This window comes from Eleutherodactylus coqui, chromosome 8 (assembly GCF_035609145.1).
Source record: "Eleutherodactylus coqui strain aEleCoq1 chromosome 8, aEleCoq1.hap1, whole genome shotgun sequence".
Lineage (NCBI taxonomy): Eukaryota > Metazoa > Chordata > Amphibia > Anura > Eleutherodactylidae > Eleutherodactylus > Eleutherodactylus coqui.
Window position 1 is genome coordinate 62,614,613 of NC_089844.1, and position 17,982 is coordinate 62,632,594.

At 42.3% G+C, this 17,982-nt stretch overlaps 1 protein-coding gene across 1 annotated transcript; it reads left to right on the top strand.

Annotated features, from left to right (window-relative positions):
- The first annotated feature begins 1,238 nt into the window (after positions 1-1,238).
- LOC136577490 (GATA zinc finger domain-containing protein 24-like) lies at positions 1,239-10,107 on the top strand. The gene is made up of 4 exons (XM_066577380.1): positions 1,239-1,268; positions 4,899-4,921; positions 7,554-7,598; positions 9,856-10,107. Exons 2-4 carry the CDS (start codon positions 4,909-4,911, stop codon positions 10,086-10,088), a joined length of 291 nt encoding a protein of 96 aa, XP_066433477.1. The 5' UTR covers positions 1,239-1,268; positions 4,899-4,908; the 3' UTR covers positions 10,089-10,107.
- The last annotated feature ends 7,875 nt before the right edge of the window (positions 10,108-17,982 follow it).

A 17,982-nucleotide genomic window follows, 5' to 3' on the forward strand; every position in this document is an offset into this window, starting at 1 on the left:
CCTTCTTCTCCTACTTCCAATTTCTTCTTCATTCTTCTCCACCAGTAGAGAAGGAGAAGAAGAAAGTGAAGGAGAAGAAAAAGGATAAGAAGACGGAGAGGGAGAAAGGGAAGAAATTAATAAAGGAGAATAAAAACATTTTTCTTCCTTCTCGTTATTTTTCTCCTTCTCCAAAGAAGAAGAAGCTGGAAGATTAAAAGGAAGAAGCTTGGTGACTCAGTAGCTAGCACTGTTGTCTTGTAGCGCTGGGGCCAGGGGCGTAACTATAGAGGATGCAGGTAATGCAGTTGCACCCGGGCCCAGAAGCCTTGGGGGCCCATAAGGCCTCTCTTCTCCATATAGGGAGCCCAGTACTATGAATAAAGCCTTATAGTTGGGGGCCCCGTTCAGGGTTTTGCATTGGGGCCCAGGAGCTTTAAGTTACGCATCTGGCTGGGGCTCTAGGTTCACATCTTTATGGAGTTTGGATGTTTTCTTTTTTGTTTATTCTTGTTGTTCTTCCCCTCCTCTAAAGTAAAACCAACAAGTATGGTGGCTCAGTTGCTGGAGTTATAAGTTCAAATCTGTCCAAGGGAAACATCTGGATGTGTTTTTTTTCCAAAATTCATGCCAACAATATCCTTAATCGGATTTGAACACACACTCCTCTCTGATTTTTACCCCCGTTGATTTGAATTGGAGTTGGAATTGACTGTTCCAATTCACAATCATTTTTTTTTTAAATTTGGGTCTGCTGACTCAAATATTTCACTAATTGCGCAGCACTACATATGACTGCCATAATCATGTTGGGATGAGAGCATTATGCATAAAGCCCCCTGATTCCTCCATTGAATTATAGTGGAGGATCCATTTCAGTGAAATTCAAATGCAGGAACAGCTCTTACAGATATCTGTACACTTCAAGAGCCAAAATGATATAAGCTATGTATAGAGGTGAGGGATGAGAACATTATTCTTTCACTATATAAGGCACTTGTCAGGCTTCATATGGAATACTGCGTACAATTCTGGACACCAGTACCGTGGAAGGACATTGCAGTGCTTGAGGGGGTTCAAAGCCCAGCAACTAAATTAATAAATGTAAGGGGTTTTTTTTACTGTAAGAGTAGTGAGACTGTGAAACTCTTTGCCTGAGGACGTGTTGATGGCAAAATTGATAGAGGAGTTTCAGAGGCAGCTTTTTAGAGAACTTTGACATTACAGGATAGAGACATTAAAAAACCAGAAGGCTTGTTTGATCTAGGGATCTCCAGATTTGGAGTCAGGTAGGAACTTTTCAAATGTTTGTCCAGGGATTATTCTCACTGCCATTATGGAGTTGGGAAGGAATTGTTCCCCCCAAAATGGGGAAAATTGGCTTCTGGCTCATTGTTTTTTTTTGCCTTCCTCTGGATCAATAAGAGGGGTGGAGGTGTGTGTGTGTGTGGGGGGGGGGGGGGGGGGGGGGGGGGGGGGAGAAACAGGCTGAACTGGATGGACACTTGTCTTCTTTCAGCCTAGCATACTTTGTTACTATGTTATGTAAAGGGTATATTGACCTCAGAGCACCATTTTACATTTAATAGATGTTAGCTATATAACAGGTTGAGTAACTTTGTATATACGCTGCATTAGTCATCATGCTCTGATACTGAGTTATATAACATATTATACTACAGCCCTGAGTGGTTGTTACTGGAGCTAGTGCATATACTTAGCAACAGGCATCCCTTATTTAAAGGGAGTTTCCAACTAAATACTATTGATGACCTATCATTAGAATAAGTCATCAATAGTTGATCGGCCGGGGTCTGCCGCTTGAGACCCCGACCAATCAGCTAAGCGGGCGAATGCTGTCAGCACCACAATAACATAGAGGTCAGACCGGAAGCCTCCACGCCGATCTGTGACTAGTGGCTGGTGCTTGTTACTGCAGGCACGGGTCTCACTGATATCAATAAGAGCCGTGCCTGCAGTTACAAGTGCCGGCCACTATATGGAAGGTCGGCGCAGAGGCTTCCACTCCGACCTCTGTGTATTTGGAGCCGAAGTCTCCACGCCAACCTCCCATGAAGACCAAAGTACTTATAAAAGTAATAATTGCTTTATGCAAATTAATTTTAAATGAAAACTGTTCAATGGTTTTCAAAGATGAACATAAAGTAAGCGTTGAATAGACAAGGTACAATCCAAATGCCTTGCATAAATCAATAGTACAAGCAAATATAAAAATACTTGAAAAAAAATGTTTGACATGAGAACTTTATTTAAAGAATATGTCATTTCCTGATGATACATTCCCTTTAATGTTGATGATCGCAGCCTTATAAAGTGTATCATGGTCCGTCACACTTATTTCAGGTTATTCATAGCCCTTATTTTTATAGGTGCCTCAGAAAAACAGAATGTCTTCACATGCTTGTCACATATGTATAAGTTAATGAAGTATAATTTGGTATGTGTAGATTACCATTTATACGCATTTTGTGCCATGCATCATGCTTGCTTCCACCCAGCCCTTCAACGGCTATAAAAGCAACGCAGCTCGCACAGAGCAATAATCACACATTCTGCCTCGTCTCAGTTTTCACTTCTAGGTAGGTACTTAATATATACATTCATTTTTGTTGTGAATTGTTAGGATTGCTCAAAAATTCCACTTCCATTTGGGGTTTTAGAAAATTGTAGGAAATGATCTATTTAGTAAAGTCCTGATTTTATTCTATTGGTGGAATTACCGCTGTTATATGTGCGCTCAATGCCAATCTGATTCTCCCCAGCTTCTCTGTCACAGAATTGCATATCAAAATGTACTTTATGATTATTTTGGAACCATTCAATGTATAAAGGAGCATGAGCGGCCCGGAGAAATTGAAATTAAGTTTAGACCAGTTTCGCCCAAACGTATTGTAACACGTCTGTAATACAGATCCGTACAATACATTCTAACCGTATGTTATCAGTATTTCATCATTGCTTGATCTGTATTTACCCCCATGTGTGTTGCAATTAGTCTTATTTTCTACTGGGTAAATACTGAACCAAGTTTGCCCAATAGAAAATAATACCAATAAATGCAAATATGGAGGTGAAATGGATAAAAGTAGTGAATACTGCATTTTTAGCACATGAAAATAATAGTCATGTATTTAGATACATAGATTTAAATTAGTTCTGTATTACGGACCATAAAACATGGACCAAATACAGAGTATAAATATGCTTGTCTGAAAGTTCCCATATACTGCTATTTGCTGCAGTTAAGTATAAAATTACTTTATATTTATTGCATATAAGACAGTTTAATTCTAAAAGCAGATTTATGTCAAGACAGCTTCAGACTGACGCATTATCGCATGCGAAATACAGCCCATTGATTTCGCTCTAATTTCCTTTTTTGCGTGCAAAATAGGACCTGCTCTATTTTCCTGAATATTTGCGCACCAAGGGCACCATAGAAGTCTATGGGAGGTGCACAAGTGCACGCACAAAACACGAGAGCATTCACAATACGCTGCACAATTCTGTGAAAAGGAGAACACATCTGTATTTCATTAGCCTTTTAAATCAGAGTGGGGGGTGTCACGCACAAATGTGAACTCCCACTGCATGCACAAAGAACTACAGTACTATGCACCGATCCGTGCACAAATCACCTGGTTCACTGTGCAAATGCATTGCAATGAGGTGAGAGTATTTGCGTATATGCTCAACTAAAGCTGCCCTCACCCATATAATGAGGTTGGACAAGGGGGCTTTCACACAGGCTCCAACACACACTTCAACATGTGGAAAGTTCCATCCCAAAATCTGCATGCCTCCATGTGACATTTAATATGGAATTGAAAATGTCTTAATTTTGCCAGCAATTCTGCATGAAAACCTGCATTTACACGTGGATTTTGGTGCAGACTTCCGCAGTGGCAGCTTCAGCCGCCTATCGCAGAGCATTTTGATTCCAACTTCTGAAAGCACTTAAAGGGGTTGTCCCGCGCCGAAACGGGTTTTTTTTTTTTTCAACCCCCCCCCCCGTTCGGCGCGAGACAACCCCGATGCAGGGACTTAAAAAAAAAACAGCACAGCGCTTACCTTAATCCCCGCGCTCCGGTGACTTCTATACTTACCGGTGAAGATGGCCGCCGGGATCTTCTTCCTCCGTGGACCGCAGCTCTTCTGTGCGGTCCATTGCCGATTCCAGCCTCCTGATTGGCTGGAATCGGCACGTGACGGGGCGGAGCTACACGGAGCCGGCATCCTGCACGAGAGGCTCCATTGAAGAAACCAGAAGACCCGGACTGCGCAAGCGCGGCTAATTTGGCCATCGGAGGCCGAAAATTAGTCGGCACCATGGGAACGAGGACGCCAGCAACGGAGCAGGTAAGTATAAAACTTTTGATAACTTCTGTATGGCTCATAATTAATGCACAATGTACATTACAAAGTGCATTAATATGGCCATACAGAAGTGTATAGACCCACTTGCTGCCGCGGGACAACCCCTTTAAATACATCAGGTTCAAATATTCATAAATGTACAATAAACTCGTAAAACTTATCAACATCTACACTTCGCTTCTGATTCTCTCCTTTGGAAATGACTCCCGTTTCTGTCTGTCACCAGTATAATTTAGTCTGTGTAATTTAATTTTTGTCCTCTGTGTGGATTTATATGTCATTGTACGCCCTCGCTATTTGTAGGGAGCGCTGCTTGTATTTGGGCGTGTTCCAGCGTTACATTCTGACTTTCCATAGTGATTATATAGAACATTAATATTTCTCTAACTGCAGCGTTTCATCGTATCTGGTGGGATTTTGCCACATTGATAATAAACTGTAGATACGGTAGCTGAAAAATGACTTATTCTTGTTACTTAAGTATACTAAAACAAACTACTGAAGCCTCTTTCCTTTTCCAGGTTCTCCACCATGTCTAACTATGGTAAGTCACCCACCAGACCTTTGGACTTATTTTCCATATCTTCCATTATGTTATAAAACCTTCTAATCTCTTCTGTATTTGCTTGGAGCATTTGTCCTTCTGTTTATGAATGAACACATTATCTATTAATCAGCGAACACTTTTCTTACATTTTAAGAGATAAATGTAGAACTCAATGCTGTTGAAGCCACATACTCTGAATATTAGACATTTAAGGGGTTTTCCAAGCAGCGGTCACCGGGATAAAGCGGGGTTGGAGCAGAAGCACAGCTCCGACCCCTGTGTAGTGCCCCACACTCATAATTGTAAGGGCAACTCTTATTGAAATCAATGAGAACTGAGTTTGTAATTGCAGTCACAGTTTCCATTGATTGCAATGAGAGCTGTGCTTGCAATTACGATCGGTGAGCACTACACAGGGATCGTAGTTGTGCTTCTACTCCAACCCCGGTTTATCCCAGCAGCTGTTGCCTAAATAACCCCTTTAATTGCTTCTTATTTCAATATTTATATAAAGTATAACTTGCTGATTGGTGGTGGTCTCACTACTGAGATGTACAACTGTACTGAGAATGGCAGTCCCATGTCTCCGTGTTCTCATCATTGTGTTAGTGCTTCTCCCAATGACATCACAGTAAATCAGTGAATGGAGCGCTGGTCAGGATGCACAGTTGGTGCTCCATTCATTTCAATGGGTCTGTGGAAATACCCGAGAGCTTGCTGCTTGACTACCTCCGCAGGCCCAATGAAACTTAAATTGAACTGCAGTGCGCTTGCATGACCGTTAATCCATTTATTCTCCTCCTCACTGCAGGGAGTACTAAAAGCCAACAGTGAGGAGGATGGGGGACACGGGACCAACCTGCTCAGGATTGGTCGGGAAATCAGCGGTTAGACCCCCACCGATCAGCAAGTTTTACCCTATTCTGTGAATAAGATCTAACTTGTAATTCTGATACAACCCCCTTTAAAGCCTTAGCACTGCAGGGCGTATAGCTACATCCTGCAGTGTCAGGGTATGTATGACGGGAGATCATGCAGGGATCTTCCTCCATACAACGTAGGCGCTGGCTGTTTCCTACAGCTGACACCCGCCAGCTGTCGGGTTGTCCTCTGACAGCCAAGCACCAGATCTCCCTGCCACAGAGACCATCGGCTTGCTTCTGACAAACCAATGGTCTCTATGGCAACCTGTAAATAAACTAGTTCAGGAGTTTGAAATTAAAAGCGGGAGATTGCCGACAGATCGGCAGTAGCTCCCTGCTTCTTATTTCAAAATCCTGAACTGCTCTGTGTGGGTCTGTGCAGGCAGAGCACACTAGCACAGCTTGTGGCACTGTGCTCTGCAGTTCCCATAGTGATACATAGCCCGGAAACCTTCCGGGCTATATCGCTATGGGCAGTGGAGCTCCTCACGGAAAATTTCCTGGCGTGCCACTCAAGGAGTTAAATCCCCCAGCCAATTTTCAGCGGTCCCGTATGGCCCCCTGCGAGGAGATCACAGGGAGCCGTGTGGGTGTCATGGCAGCCAGGGGCCTTCTGAAAGGCTCCAGGGCTGTCATGGCAGAATGCCTATCAAGCCATGCTGGTGGGGTGGCTTGATAGAATGCTTGCCCAATCGCAGTAAGATGTAATTCTATGGCATTACATCATACTGCAGGAGCAGTCAAAGCATCGCAAGTTGTTCTCTCCTCTGGGGACTAAGAAAAAAAGTATAAAAATAAGAATAATAAAGTTTTACTAATTATTAAAAAAAAGGAATAAAAGTAGAAAAAAAAACCTTTGCCATCTTTATTATAAAAGAATCTAAATAATGAAAGAAAAATGCACATTTGGTATTGCGATATCCATAAAAGTATAATCTATCAAAGTAATGCATTATTTTTAGAGATGAGCGAACGTGCTTGTTTGGAGCAATTACTCGATCGAGCATCGCTTTTTTTGAGTAACTGCCTAATTGGGCGAAAAAATTTGAGGGGCGCTAGGGGTGAGCGAGGGGTTGCCGTGGGGAGTGGGGGGTAAAGCGAGAGAGAGAGAGAGCTCTCCCCTGTTCCCCCCTGCTACCCCCTGGCTCCACCCCGGCGCCCCCTGAATCTTTTCGCCCGAGTAGGCAGTTACTCAAAAAAAGCGATGCTCGATTGAGTAATTGTCCTAAACGAGCACGTTCGCTCATCTCTAATTATTTAAAGGCGGCAGAAAATAATTTAAAAATTAAATATCTTTGAAAAAAAAGTAGTACAGAAAAAAAAAAATATATATAAGTTTGGTATCGCTGTAATCTCACTGACCCATAGTATGAAGCTATCATGTCATTTTTGTTGCAGTTTGTGCACCATAGAAACAAGACGCACCGAAAGATGGAGGAATTTCTTTTTTTTTTCACTTTACTCCTTTTAGAATTTTTAAAAAGTTTTTTAGTACATTATATGGTACATTACATAGTACCTTTAAAAAATGCAACTTGTCCCGCAAAAAACAAGCCCTCTTTAATAAAGCATATATTTTTAACGCATCTTTACTATTCTAACTACTATGCATTATTATATTTTTCTGGATATGGTTTCTTCTACAGGCAGATACATTGATATACTGTATTGATAATTTACACCTCCGTTTCTTTATTTTTTTTTAGGAAATGGAAATTTTGTCGCAGGACTTGTCACAGGAGCTCTTTTAGGTTAGTTACTAAACTTATCATGACATTCCATTTTTAAAAGACAAGTATTTCATACAATGCAGAGAGGAAGATGTAATAAAACTGGTGCAACGGAAAAACGAAGTAGTTGTACATGTACCAATCAGGTCGCTACTTTCATTTGGTAACGTAGCAAACGTGTCTACCGTGGCTAACAAATTGCAAGCAGCATGGTGCAGTTTCTTCCTTTCTGGTGTAGTTTTATCCTAATTTTTACATTGGGATTAATAGTATTGCCCCTGTCAGTAAGTGCAAGACTTTCATAAAGTTTCTATGCTGGATTCTCTGACTTCGGCTTCTGTCACACACAGTGGGACTAGAGATGAGCGAGCCTACTTGGTAAGGCAGTTACTCGAGCGAGCATCGCTCTTCTCGAGTAACTGCTTAGTGATCCGAGCAGGCTTGGGTGGGCTGCGGGGGGAAGCGGAGCGTAGCAGGGGAAAGAGTGAGAGAGATCTCTCTCTCTTCCCCCCGCTCACCCCCGCAGCCCACCCGAGCCTGCTCGGATCACTAAGCAGTTACTCGAGAAGAGCGATGCTTGCTCGAGTAACTTCCTTACAGAGTAGGCTCGCTCATCTCTAGCTGGGACATATTTAACAATTCTTGTATGCAAGTTATCTGGCATACAGAATTCACAATTTTGGTACATTCCAAAATTGTGACTTTTTGTGGGTTTACACCAGCCCCATTACATTTTCAAAAAGTGGGTGAGGCCAAGCATTAGAGGGCGTGACTATAGCTTGTCACATTTACTATAATGTACACCAGAAACTGGCATACCATATAGCTCGGAGCTGGTGTAGGTTTCAGTCACAGAGGTGTCACGAGGAGCTGCTTGAGTCTTTTAATATATTTGTCGTCCTGCTACCAGAGTACTTGGACCAATGTGGGAAACAACTGTCTAAGTAAATATACCCCATAGTTTCTGTGGCATTTCTATACAGGCTGTTAAAAAACTGAATGAATTTCAAGCTTTTTCTGCAAACATTTTTGGTGGCATTTTTGTCGGACATTTATGATGTGTTTTTTAGGTGTTATTTCCCTAGAGAGAAACAGACAAGAAAGTGCCTGAAAAAGTGCAAAACCTAAAGAATGCTGCATATAAAAAAAACAAAAACATAGGGTTAGATTTATGAATCTTTCTAAAAGAAAAACTGCCTATAGCAACCAATCACAGTGTGGCTTTCATTTTATATTCTACTCTTGAAAAATGAAAGCTGTGCTGTGATTAGTTACCATGGGCTACGAAAAGTGGCATAGCTATAGTAGTCAACCGAGCCATGGGGACCTCTGGGCGCAGCACCCAGGAGAAAGCCCATCCAGCGAGTCACCCCCTGCACTGCAACTCCGGGCTATTATCTGCATTCACTTCATCACATCTTCCGACTCTTCCTCCAGCAATGTGTTCTCAGTGCAGGACCATATAGACCATGCTGGTATAACCTGGGTATCTCCTGCATATAATTCTATATGTTCAGCTGGTATCTCCCTGCATAGTGATATAGAACATGCTGGTATAACCTGCGTATATCCTGTATTACATATGTGCAGCTGGTATAAGTTATACATCTTCTTGTATGTAGTGATATTACCTGATTATCTCCCTCCCTGAAGAAGTTCTTACACTCATCTAGTCATCTAAAGTGCATACTTCATTTTAGTTCACATAGACTATTATTCCAGGGTTGCTGCCCCTTTTCCTACATTCGCTAGTCTGCATGTATGACCTTCATCTCCATGAAATGCTATTTCCTATTTCTCCATAACAGATTTTATCTCCCACCATAATGGAGTCCTTCTCAATCACTGTTGGGTTTCAGAGTCACAGCTAGGCTTTCTTTCGCTAAGGATTTAGTTTGCTGCCTTAGTTTCTAAGCACGCCAGCCATGGTAGAGGGGTTTGTTGATTCTCCGAAGTCAGTAGGGACAAATTCCCCACCAGCTCCTCCTAGCTCTGCTTCTATGGTGTTTTATGAGTAGCGGTAATTGAGCTAGAGCCCTTCTTGTGCAGGTCACATGGTGGAGTCATTTATTCACATACAGCAATTTTTGTGAGCTTACTATGTATTGTAAAGTGACAATTTGTAACGCGTTGATAAAGAGTAGCAGAGAGATTTTAAAGTCTTAATGAAGTCTACTGTCAACTGGCCATCATTACCTCGGCATCTCATGCTGTATAACAGATAGTGTAATAATTACAGTAATGATTCTTGTATCAAACTATAATAATTATTCAACAGGTGGCGGTCCCATTTATAATCCACGTGTTGGATACAACGGGATCATTCGTCCAAATGGGAACATTCGTCCAAACTGGAACTATAATGGAACCTGGAACAATCGTCCATACTGGAACAATGGTAGAAACTGGAACAATGGTGGAAACTGGAACAATGGTGGAAACTGGAACAATGGTGGAAACTGGAACAATGGTGCATATCGCCCTTATGGAAATGGAAACTACTGGTACTAGTGCACAGAACTGAACCAGAACAAAGGTGAGTTTAAAATAATTATACTGTCATCCAAGGCTATAATATGCTTCCACTATATGGCCTGATTTGACCAAAAAACTATTAACACTTCTATTTTTGAAAGCATTTTTTCCACACCTTTTGCAAAGGACTGTGGATGTTTTTTTTTACAATATTCCTGAAAAATAAATTGGTTATACTGTAGTCATTTCTGTGATATTGCATTACTATTCAATCTAAATGTTTACTCATTTTAATTTCCAATTTCGTTATAGCACAAGCCTGGACAGTCAACAAACTTCACAGACAAAGAAAAAGCCTGTTTTCTGTATAAGCTGTGGTCATGTTCTCCATCTGAATACATTGTCATTTGCTGTGTTTGAAATGTCCTGTATACTGTAATTTATGGAAATAAAGCTTGTCAGATGACACATTATAATGGTCTGCGTGGTAATGATTATAATAATTAACATGGTTAATTAAAATCACTACAAAACTACCATCTGAGCACAATGAAGAACTGGTGGGACCATAAGCCTGAAAATGTGGTTAAAAATGAAGCTGTAAAAATACTGTGGGACTTCTGTATACAAACAGACAAAGTCTTGGCCCGTAATATGCCTTATTTGACCATAATTGATAAGAAAAGGGTGTAGCTCAATGTCATTGCTTTACCTTGTGATGGCAGGGTCAATGAGAGACGATAAGAGAAAATGGCCAAATATGAACGTTTGAAGGTTGAAATACAAGCTTCTCTGGCACAAGCTGGCAGCTATGGTCCCACTAGTAATCGGTATATTGGGTGCCTAAAGACCTTGACCGGTCCTTGAAACAACTCAATATCAACAAAAGTAACATTTATCAGTTACAAAAGGCCACACGTCTTGACCCTACATGCATCTTACACTGATACACAATGACATCCTAGGCTCCTGGATGGTTCCCGATAGATTTGTGTATAATAATCATCTGAAGAACTAAGCAGGGCTACCAGCATTCTGCAATATAGAGTTGTAGTTAGACCTTCACATGGAGTGTTATGGGAATAAATCATACTCCAGAAGATTTCACTGGTTTGCTCCAGATTGGTGATAATGAGAAGCTTCATGCAGGAATATATGTATTCCTTCTGGTTTATTGAAAGTAAGTACAATACAGTTATACTAAATATGGCGCACCTATTACAAGCATACCTCTCCCAACATCATAACAACTCATGATTGGCCTAGTATGTAACGACGCTGATGATTAACACATGTTTACGCCCTAGGTGTATGCTGCTATGTGAACACGTAATTTCTATATACCCAAGTAGCATAGACTTTATTAATATTCCAATCTGGACCAAGGAATCCAAGTGATGAGATAAGGAGCACCCCCCCTCCCTTTTATGAGCAGTGGGCATCGCAGGTCTTTGGGAAACACATCTCAGGACCTTGTTAAGTCTTGGGAATTTGTGTAGGAGTGTATTTCAGATACCAGCATAAGAATGAACCAGTTAACCATTTGACTGCTAGCTATTTTCTATGAAGGTGGATATATGAATATATACATACATACATACATTTGCATAGGGTGCTTTAAGAAACACATTTAGAGGATCCTTCCTCCTGTGTATATGTGAAGTTCCAGTGTTACATTGTGTACTGCAGTTGAGTTTGACATTACTCTGAGACAAGTTAGACAAGTTGGTCTTTGTGAAGATAACATTGACCTGTGTGACATTAAGGCCGTTCCTATGGAGTACTGTTATAATTGTACCACTGCATTGCTGTTGTTGCTAGCTAAAGTTGAGCAGTCCTTAAAGGGGGTCTTACTACTACTTAAAATTGCTTCATAACCACTCTGTATTTCCTGGCTGCTGAGCAGGACCTATGACTGCCAAAGCAATGACCTTCTATAGCCAGTGAACAGCTGCAGCAGTTAAATGTCCGTGTCAACAGTAACTAGGAAGTATAGAAATGTTGTGAAGCAAGTTTAAGTAATGGAACAACCCCTCTAAAGGGTTGTCCCACTTTTAGCTGCTTTCAGACAGCTCCATACACTGCACAGCCACAACTTGCTTCCATACGCTCTCCCCATTCTGACACTACACCCTCCTCTCAGTGTCACCCCATACCAATAGTGCTCCAGTAGTGTCCACTACAAGAAATAATCCATCGTTGTACCCCACAGTAATAGTGTGCTCCTTTATAACACTCACAGTAATAATTCTTTGTGCTTCACCACAAGGTCATAATGTCCATTTTGTGCCCATGAATAATATAATAATTCTGTGTACCAAAAATAATGGTGCCCCATCTGTGCCCAGTGCCCACTCCATGCCCCTCATAACCAATAATGCCCTCCCTCATGGCCCCACATACCAAAACTCTCTGCACATTCTAATAGGGTCCGTCGTGCCTCCACATTGCAACATGGTATCACTCTGTGTCCCACACTGTAATCATGCTCCCCTTTGATCCCCCACACTGTAATAATGCGGTCCTTTGTGCTTCCACACTGTAATAAGGCTTCCATCCGTGCTCTCATACTGTAATAATGACCACTCTGATCCCCACTGTCTAATAAGAACAGAAGGAAGCGTCAGGCTGTGTTATACTGTGTTTCATACTCACCCAGTCCACAGTTCCCACAATGGCCCCCTGCAAAGTCAATGCACACACAGCAGTTTGACTTTTTTCAGGAAGTTGTGTGCGCATCTCCCATAGAGATGAATGGGAGTGTCTGTCCACAGCCTTCTGAAGAGTCAAGCTCTTGACTTTGCAAAGGGAAACCGCAGGAATGAGGTACTAGGCGGACACGAAACACAGCTCCCCGGACTCCCTGACATCTAAACTAGAAGCACCATAACTTTACAATAAGCACTTATTTTAGTGGTTATAGTAATTCATAGGTTCCTTTTAATAAACTGTTTCCGAAGAATGTCGGGTGCAGTTATGTAAATTTACATGAACTAGTCCTTTGGAAGGAAAATGCATGCATATGCAAGACAGTATTTATACACATTCCATTCCTCCTAGCCTTTGAGTGTGTAACGTATGAAAAGTATTCAACAAGAACATTTCCTTTGGATATATGAGTTAACCAATTGATGTTGTGAGGGAAAACAGACAGCCAGAATAGGTCATAATTAGCACCCCCATATGATTAGTGCTTCTCGTCATGATCGGTTGGGCTAATTCAAATTCAAATTTCATCAAGGATAACATCTACATGGACTTTGAAAAACCCCATCCAAATCTTGCCCTTGGACAAATAAGCAGCAGTGCTAACAACTGGGCCACTACAGTTGGTTGCTCAACAAGAGTAAACAGAAAGAGAATGTAAAAACAACATCCAGCTGTTGCCCTTGGACAGATTTGAACCTAGAATGCCAGGATGTCAAGGCAGGAGTGCCAGCGACCGATCCACAATGTTCGGTCTTCCTTCTCTGGAGGAAGTGGAGAAGACAGAGAAACAGAAAAAGAATATACAAGGTCCATGCAGATGGTTTCCTAGGAAAGATTTGAATCTAGGACCCCAACACTGCAAGGAAACAGTACTAGAGACTGTGCCACCATGCTGCTTCTTCCAATTTCTTATTCCTCATCCTCCACTAGAGGGGGAAGAAAAATAAGAAAGTGAAGGATAAGAAGCATTATAAGGAGAGGGAGAAAGGGAAGAAATTGATGAAGGTGTATAACACAAACCTTTTCTTCCTTATGCTGCTTCTGTTTCTCCTTTTCGGAGAAGAAAAAGCAGGAAGAGTAAAACGGAAGAAGCTTGGTGACTCAGTAGCCAGCACTGTTGGCTTGTAGCACCGGGGCTCTAGGTTTATATCTTTATGGAGTTTGTATGTTCTCTTTGTGTTTATTATTGTTGTTCTTCCTCTCCTCTAAAGTAAAACCAACAAGTGTGGTGGCTCAGTTGCTGGAGTTGTAGGTTCAAATCTGTCCAAGGGAAACATCTGGATGTGATTTTTTAAAACCCATGCCAATGTTATCCTTAATGGAATTTGAACACACACACCTCTCTGATTTTTACCTCCGTTGATTTGAATAGGAGTTGGAATCAAGATATCTGTACCCTTCAAAAGCCAAAATGATATAAGCAACGTATAGGGGCGAGGGATGAGACTGTAGTCGCCCAAAGTACATATATTTGGCCCCTCCATAACTGTCATACACGACGTGTCTTTTATGTGGATGCTCTGTGCAGATTGTCTTGTCTTTAGTTATGTGTATTGCACAGCTGCAGCATGTAAGAGGTTAATGCCTGGGATATGTCTAGAAATTGTAACCAATTGTCTTGTCACATGAGTATGGAAGGTATAAATAGGAGTGTAAGGTGTGGTTGTTAAGTTCCATTTTCTTCAACGGTAGTGTGTGGAGTGAGAGTGACGGCCACATTGGAGTACCTTCAACCCTCATGTGGTGAAGAATGGTAGAAGAAGAGAGGTTCCCAGATGACTTAACCCGAGGACCCTTATCCTAGGAGAGAGAGAAAGAAGGAGCCTGCCGTGCAGTATTCAGACACCTGTCTGCAAGTGAGTGTCAGTGGAGTGTCTTGTCCTCCTCTGGTGTGTGTGTCCAGGAGTAGAGTCATACAGATAACTTAGACTGTAGCCCCGGTTTCATCCTGTGTTCTCCTCCCTGACATCTTTAACCTGTTCCTCCTGCACTGGTGTGTGAAGTTCTAACCTCCTAAAGTAAAGTTCCAGTCTCTGACCATTCCCAGTGACTGAAGTTGTCAACTATCTGTGTGTGGACTTTCTTACTTTTCCCGTCAGGTATCTTGCGGAGTAAGGAACGGTGGCGTCACCCGTGACATATTTATTCAAGCCCATCACAGCATTTATTAAGGAAGAAATGGACAGCACCTTCAAAGTGAAAAAGAAACGGTTCCAGGAGGGACACATCTTTGAGGGTTGTTCTTAACCTCCCATATAATCCACTTAAGTCGAGAGCCGCACATACAAAAAAGGGAGAAAACCCCCCCAAAAACTTTTTTTGGGGGTATAAATACAATTAAAACTGGGTGAGTGTGCTCCAATGGTGGTCAAGAAGGAAAGTGTGCTGGAACTTACTTGGAGGGAAGGGAGTGACCCCACTATGAGGTGGGGGAATAATTACATAACACTTTAATCCATACACATTAATGGGGAATCCCAGCATACAAGAAAGCAATGGAGGTTAGTGGGACGCGATTTGGAGCTGAGGCTCCTTTTCAAGCAGAAATCTGTGCAGGAATTGCTGGACGCTGGGGTGCTTGAAAAAGCAGCCGACACTCAGCTCCAAAACATGTCGCACTTACCTCCATTGCTTTTTTGTATGCTGGGATTCCCCATTAACGTGTATGAATGAAAGTATCATATAATCATCCATCCAGAGAGGATGTGTTTTTTCCTCAACACACACTTGGGGACCATAGGGAGGAGAATCTCCCCACCTCATAGTGGGGTCACTCCCTCCACTCCAAGTAAGTTGCAGCATGCTTTCCTTCTTGACCACCATTGGAGCACACTCACCCAGTTTTAACAGCATTTATTAAGGTAACTGCTGTCACAGCGTTGTCTGGAAGAGGCCTAGCGGTGCCTTGGCTGAGGTTGCTTGCGCCCCTCTGGGGGGGGGGGGGAGTTGGGTAGAGCCACTGTGACAAGTGCCAACTCTACTCCCACCATCTCCTCAGTGTGAACTTTGGGTCTCGGTCGCTGCAAGAGCATTATTCTTCCACTATATGAGGCACTTCCCAGGCCTCACATGGAATACTGGGGACACCAGTACTCAGGAAAGATGTTGCAGTGCTTGAGGGCGTTCAGAGACGGACAGCTACATTAATAAACGGAAAAGAAGGACTTGAATACCCAGAGAGGGTTAAGGGGTGACTAAATAACTATGTATATATACATTAGGGGATAATACAAGGATCTCTCCCATGATCTGTTTATACCCAGGACTGTGACGGTAACAAGAGGGCATCCACTACGTTTAAAGGAAAGAAGGTTTCATCACCAGCACAGAAGGGGGTTCTTTACTGTAAGAGCAGTGAGATTATGTAACTCTCTGCCTGAGGATGCGGTGATGGAAAAATCGATAGAAGAGCTTAAGAGGGGACTAGATCTTTTTAGAACACTATGACATTACAGGATATAGACAATAAATAACCAGAAGGCTTGTTGATCTGGGGATCTTCCAACTGCCGGACTTGGAGTTAAGTAGGAACTTTTCAAATGCTGATCCAGGGATTATTCTGACTGCCATTATGGAGTCGGGAAGGAATTTCCCCCCCCAAGATTGGCTTCTGCCTCATTGTTTTTTTTTTTTTTTACTTCCTCTGGATCACCAAGGCGGTGGGGATGGAAACAGGCTGAACTGGATGGACACTTGTCTTTTTTCAGCCTAGCATACTTTGTTACTATGTTATATATAGGGTATATTGACCTCACAGCACCATTTTACATTTATTAGATGTTTATTAGATAGCTATTTAAAAGGTTGAGTAACTTTGTTAATACGTTGCATTAGTCATCATGCTCTGAGTTATATAAAGTATTATACTATTGCCCTGAGTGGTTGTTACTGGATCTAGTGCAGACCTGGGCAAAGCACGGCCCGCGGGCCACATCCGGCCCGCTGAATAGCTCGGACCGGCCCGCAAAGAGTGTCCTGGTGACTCACCAATGAGTCCGGTGTCAGCAACGGGAAGCAGCGAAACTATGCACTCCGAAGCCTTGTCCATTTTGTTCACTTCTGTGCTGTGCTAATAGTTATTCAGGCCTTACTTATTCAAGCACCTCTACCAATGACGTAGGCTTGAATAACTTTATTAAACAGCACATAAGTTAACAAAATGGACAAGGCTTCGGAGTTTGTAGTTTCACTGCTTCCCGATGCTGAGTAAGTGATGCCACTGTAACTTCTGAGTGCCAGGATGCTCGTTGCGGACCTTGGGGAGTGCCAGGACAATCGTTCCACGCTCGTCATTGGTAAGTGTCAGGACTTTTCCCTTTGCATTGTAATTAGAATAATAATACTAATAATATTCACTTTTTAATCTCTCTTCTTGGGGCAGCTCTCTGTGCCCTCTCCTAGGAGCATACTACTGTGTATTAAAAAAATCTATTTTCCGAGGTTAGCTGTTAACCCTTAAATATGGCGGCTAACATTAAAAAAAGAAAAATTGATGCAGAATGCCGAGTTTTTAACAAAGAATGGACTTCTAAATATCTATTTACTGAAACCAAAGGTAAAGCTGTGTGTTTAGTTTGTGGAGAGCAGATAGCTGTATTTAAAGATTACAATTTGCATCGCCATTATGAGACTAAACACGGAGAGAAATACAAGAACTTGACGGAGGCAGAGCGGGCACGGGTATCTGAAGATTTGCTAGATATTACAGCGCCATTCATTTTCAATGGCGGCCGTATTCTGGCCGCAAATCGGGCGGCTGGAATACGGCCCCATTAAGGCAATGTGCATGGAGCCTTCGTATGTTGGTCTGGCCCTCTAAAACCATTCCAATTTCTCATGTGGCCCCTTGGGAAAATTAATTGCCCACCCTTGATCTAGTGGCTATACTTAGCAACAGGCATCCCTTATTTAAAGGGGTTTTCCAGTGAAATACTATTGATAACCTAGCATTTGGACAGGTCATCAACAGTTAATCAACCGGGGTCTGTCACTCAGGACCCCGCCTGATCAGCTGAGTGGTTGAATGCTGTCAGCGCCACAATAACACAGAGGTCAGAGCGGAAGCCTCCACGCTGACCTCCATGCAGTGGCCAATGCTTGTAACTGCAGGTACAGCTCTCATTGAAATCAAAGAGAGCCGTGCCTACAGTTACAATCGCCAGCCACTACATGGGAGGTCAGCATGGAGGTTTCCACTGTAAAATGGTATTAAAGATGAACA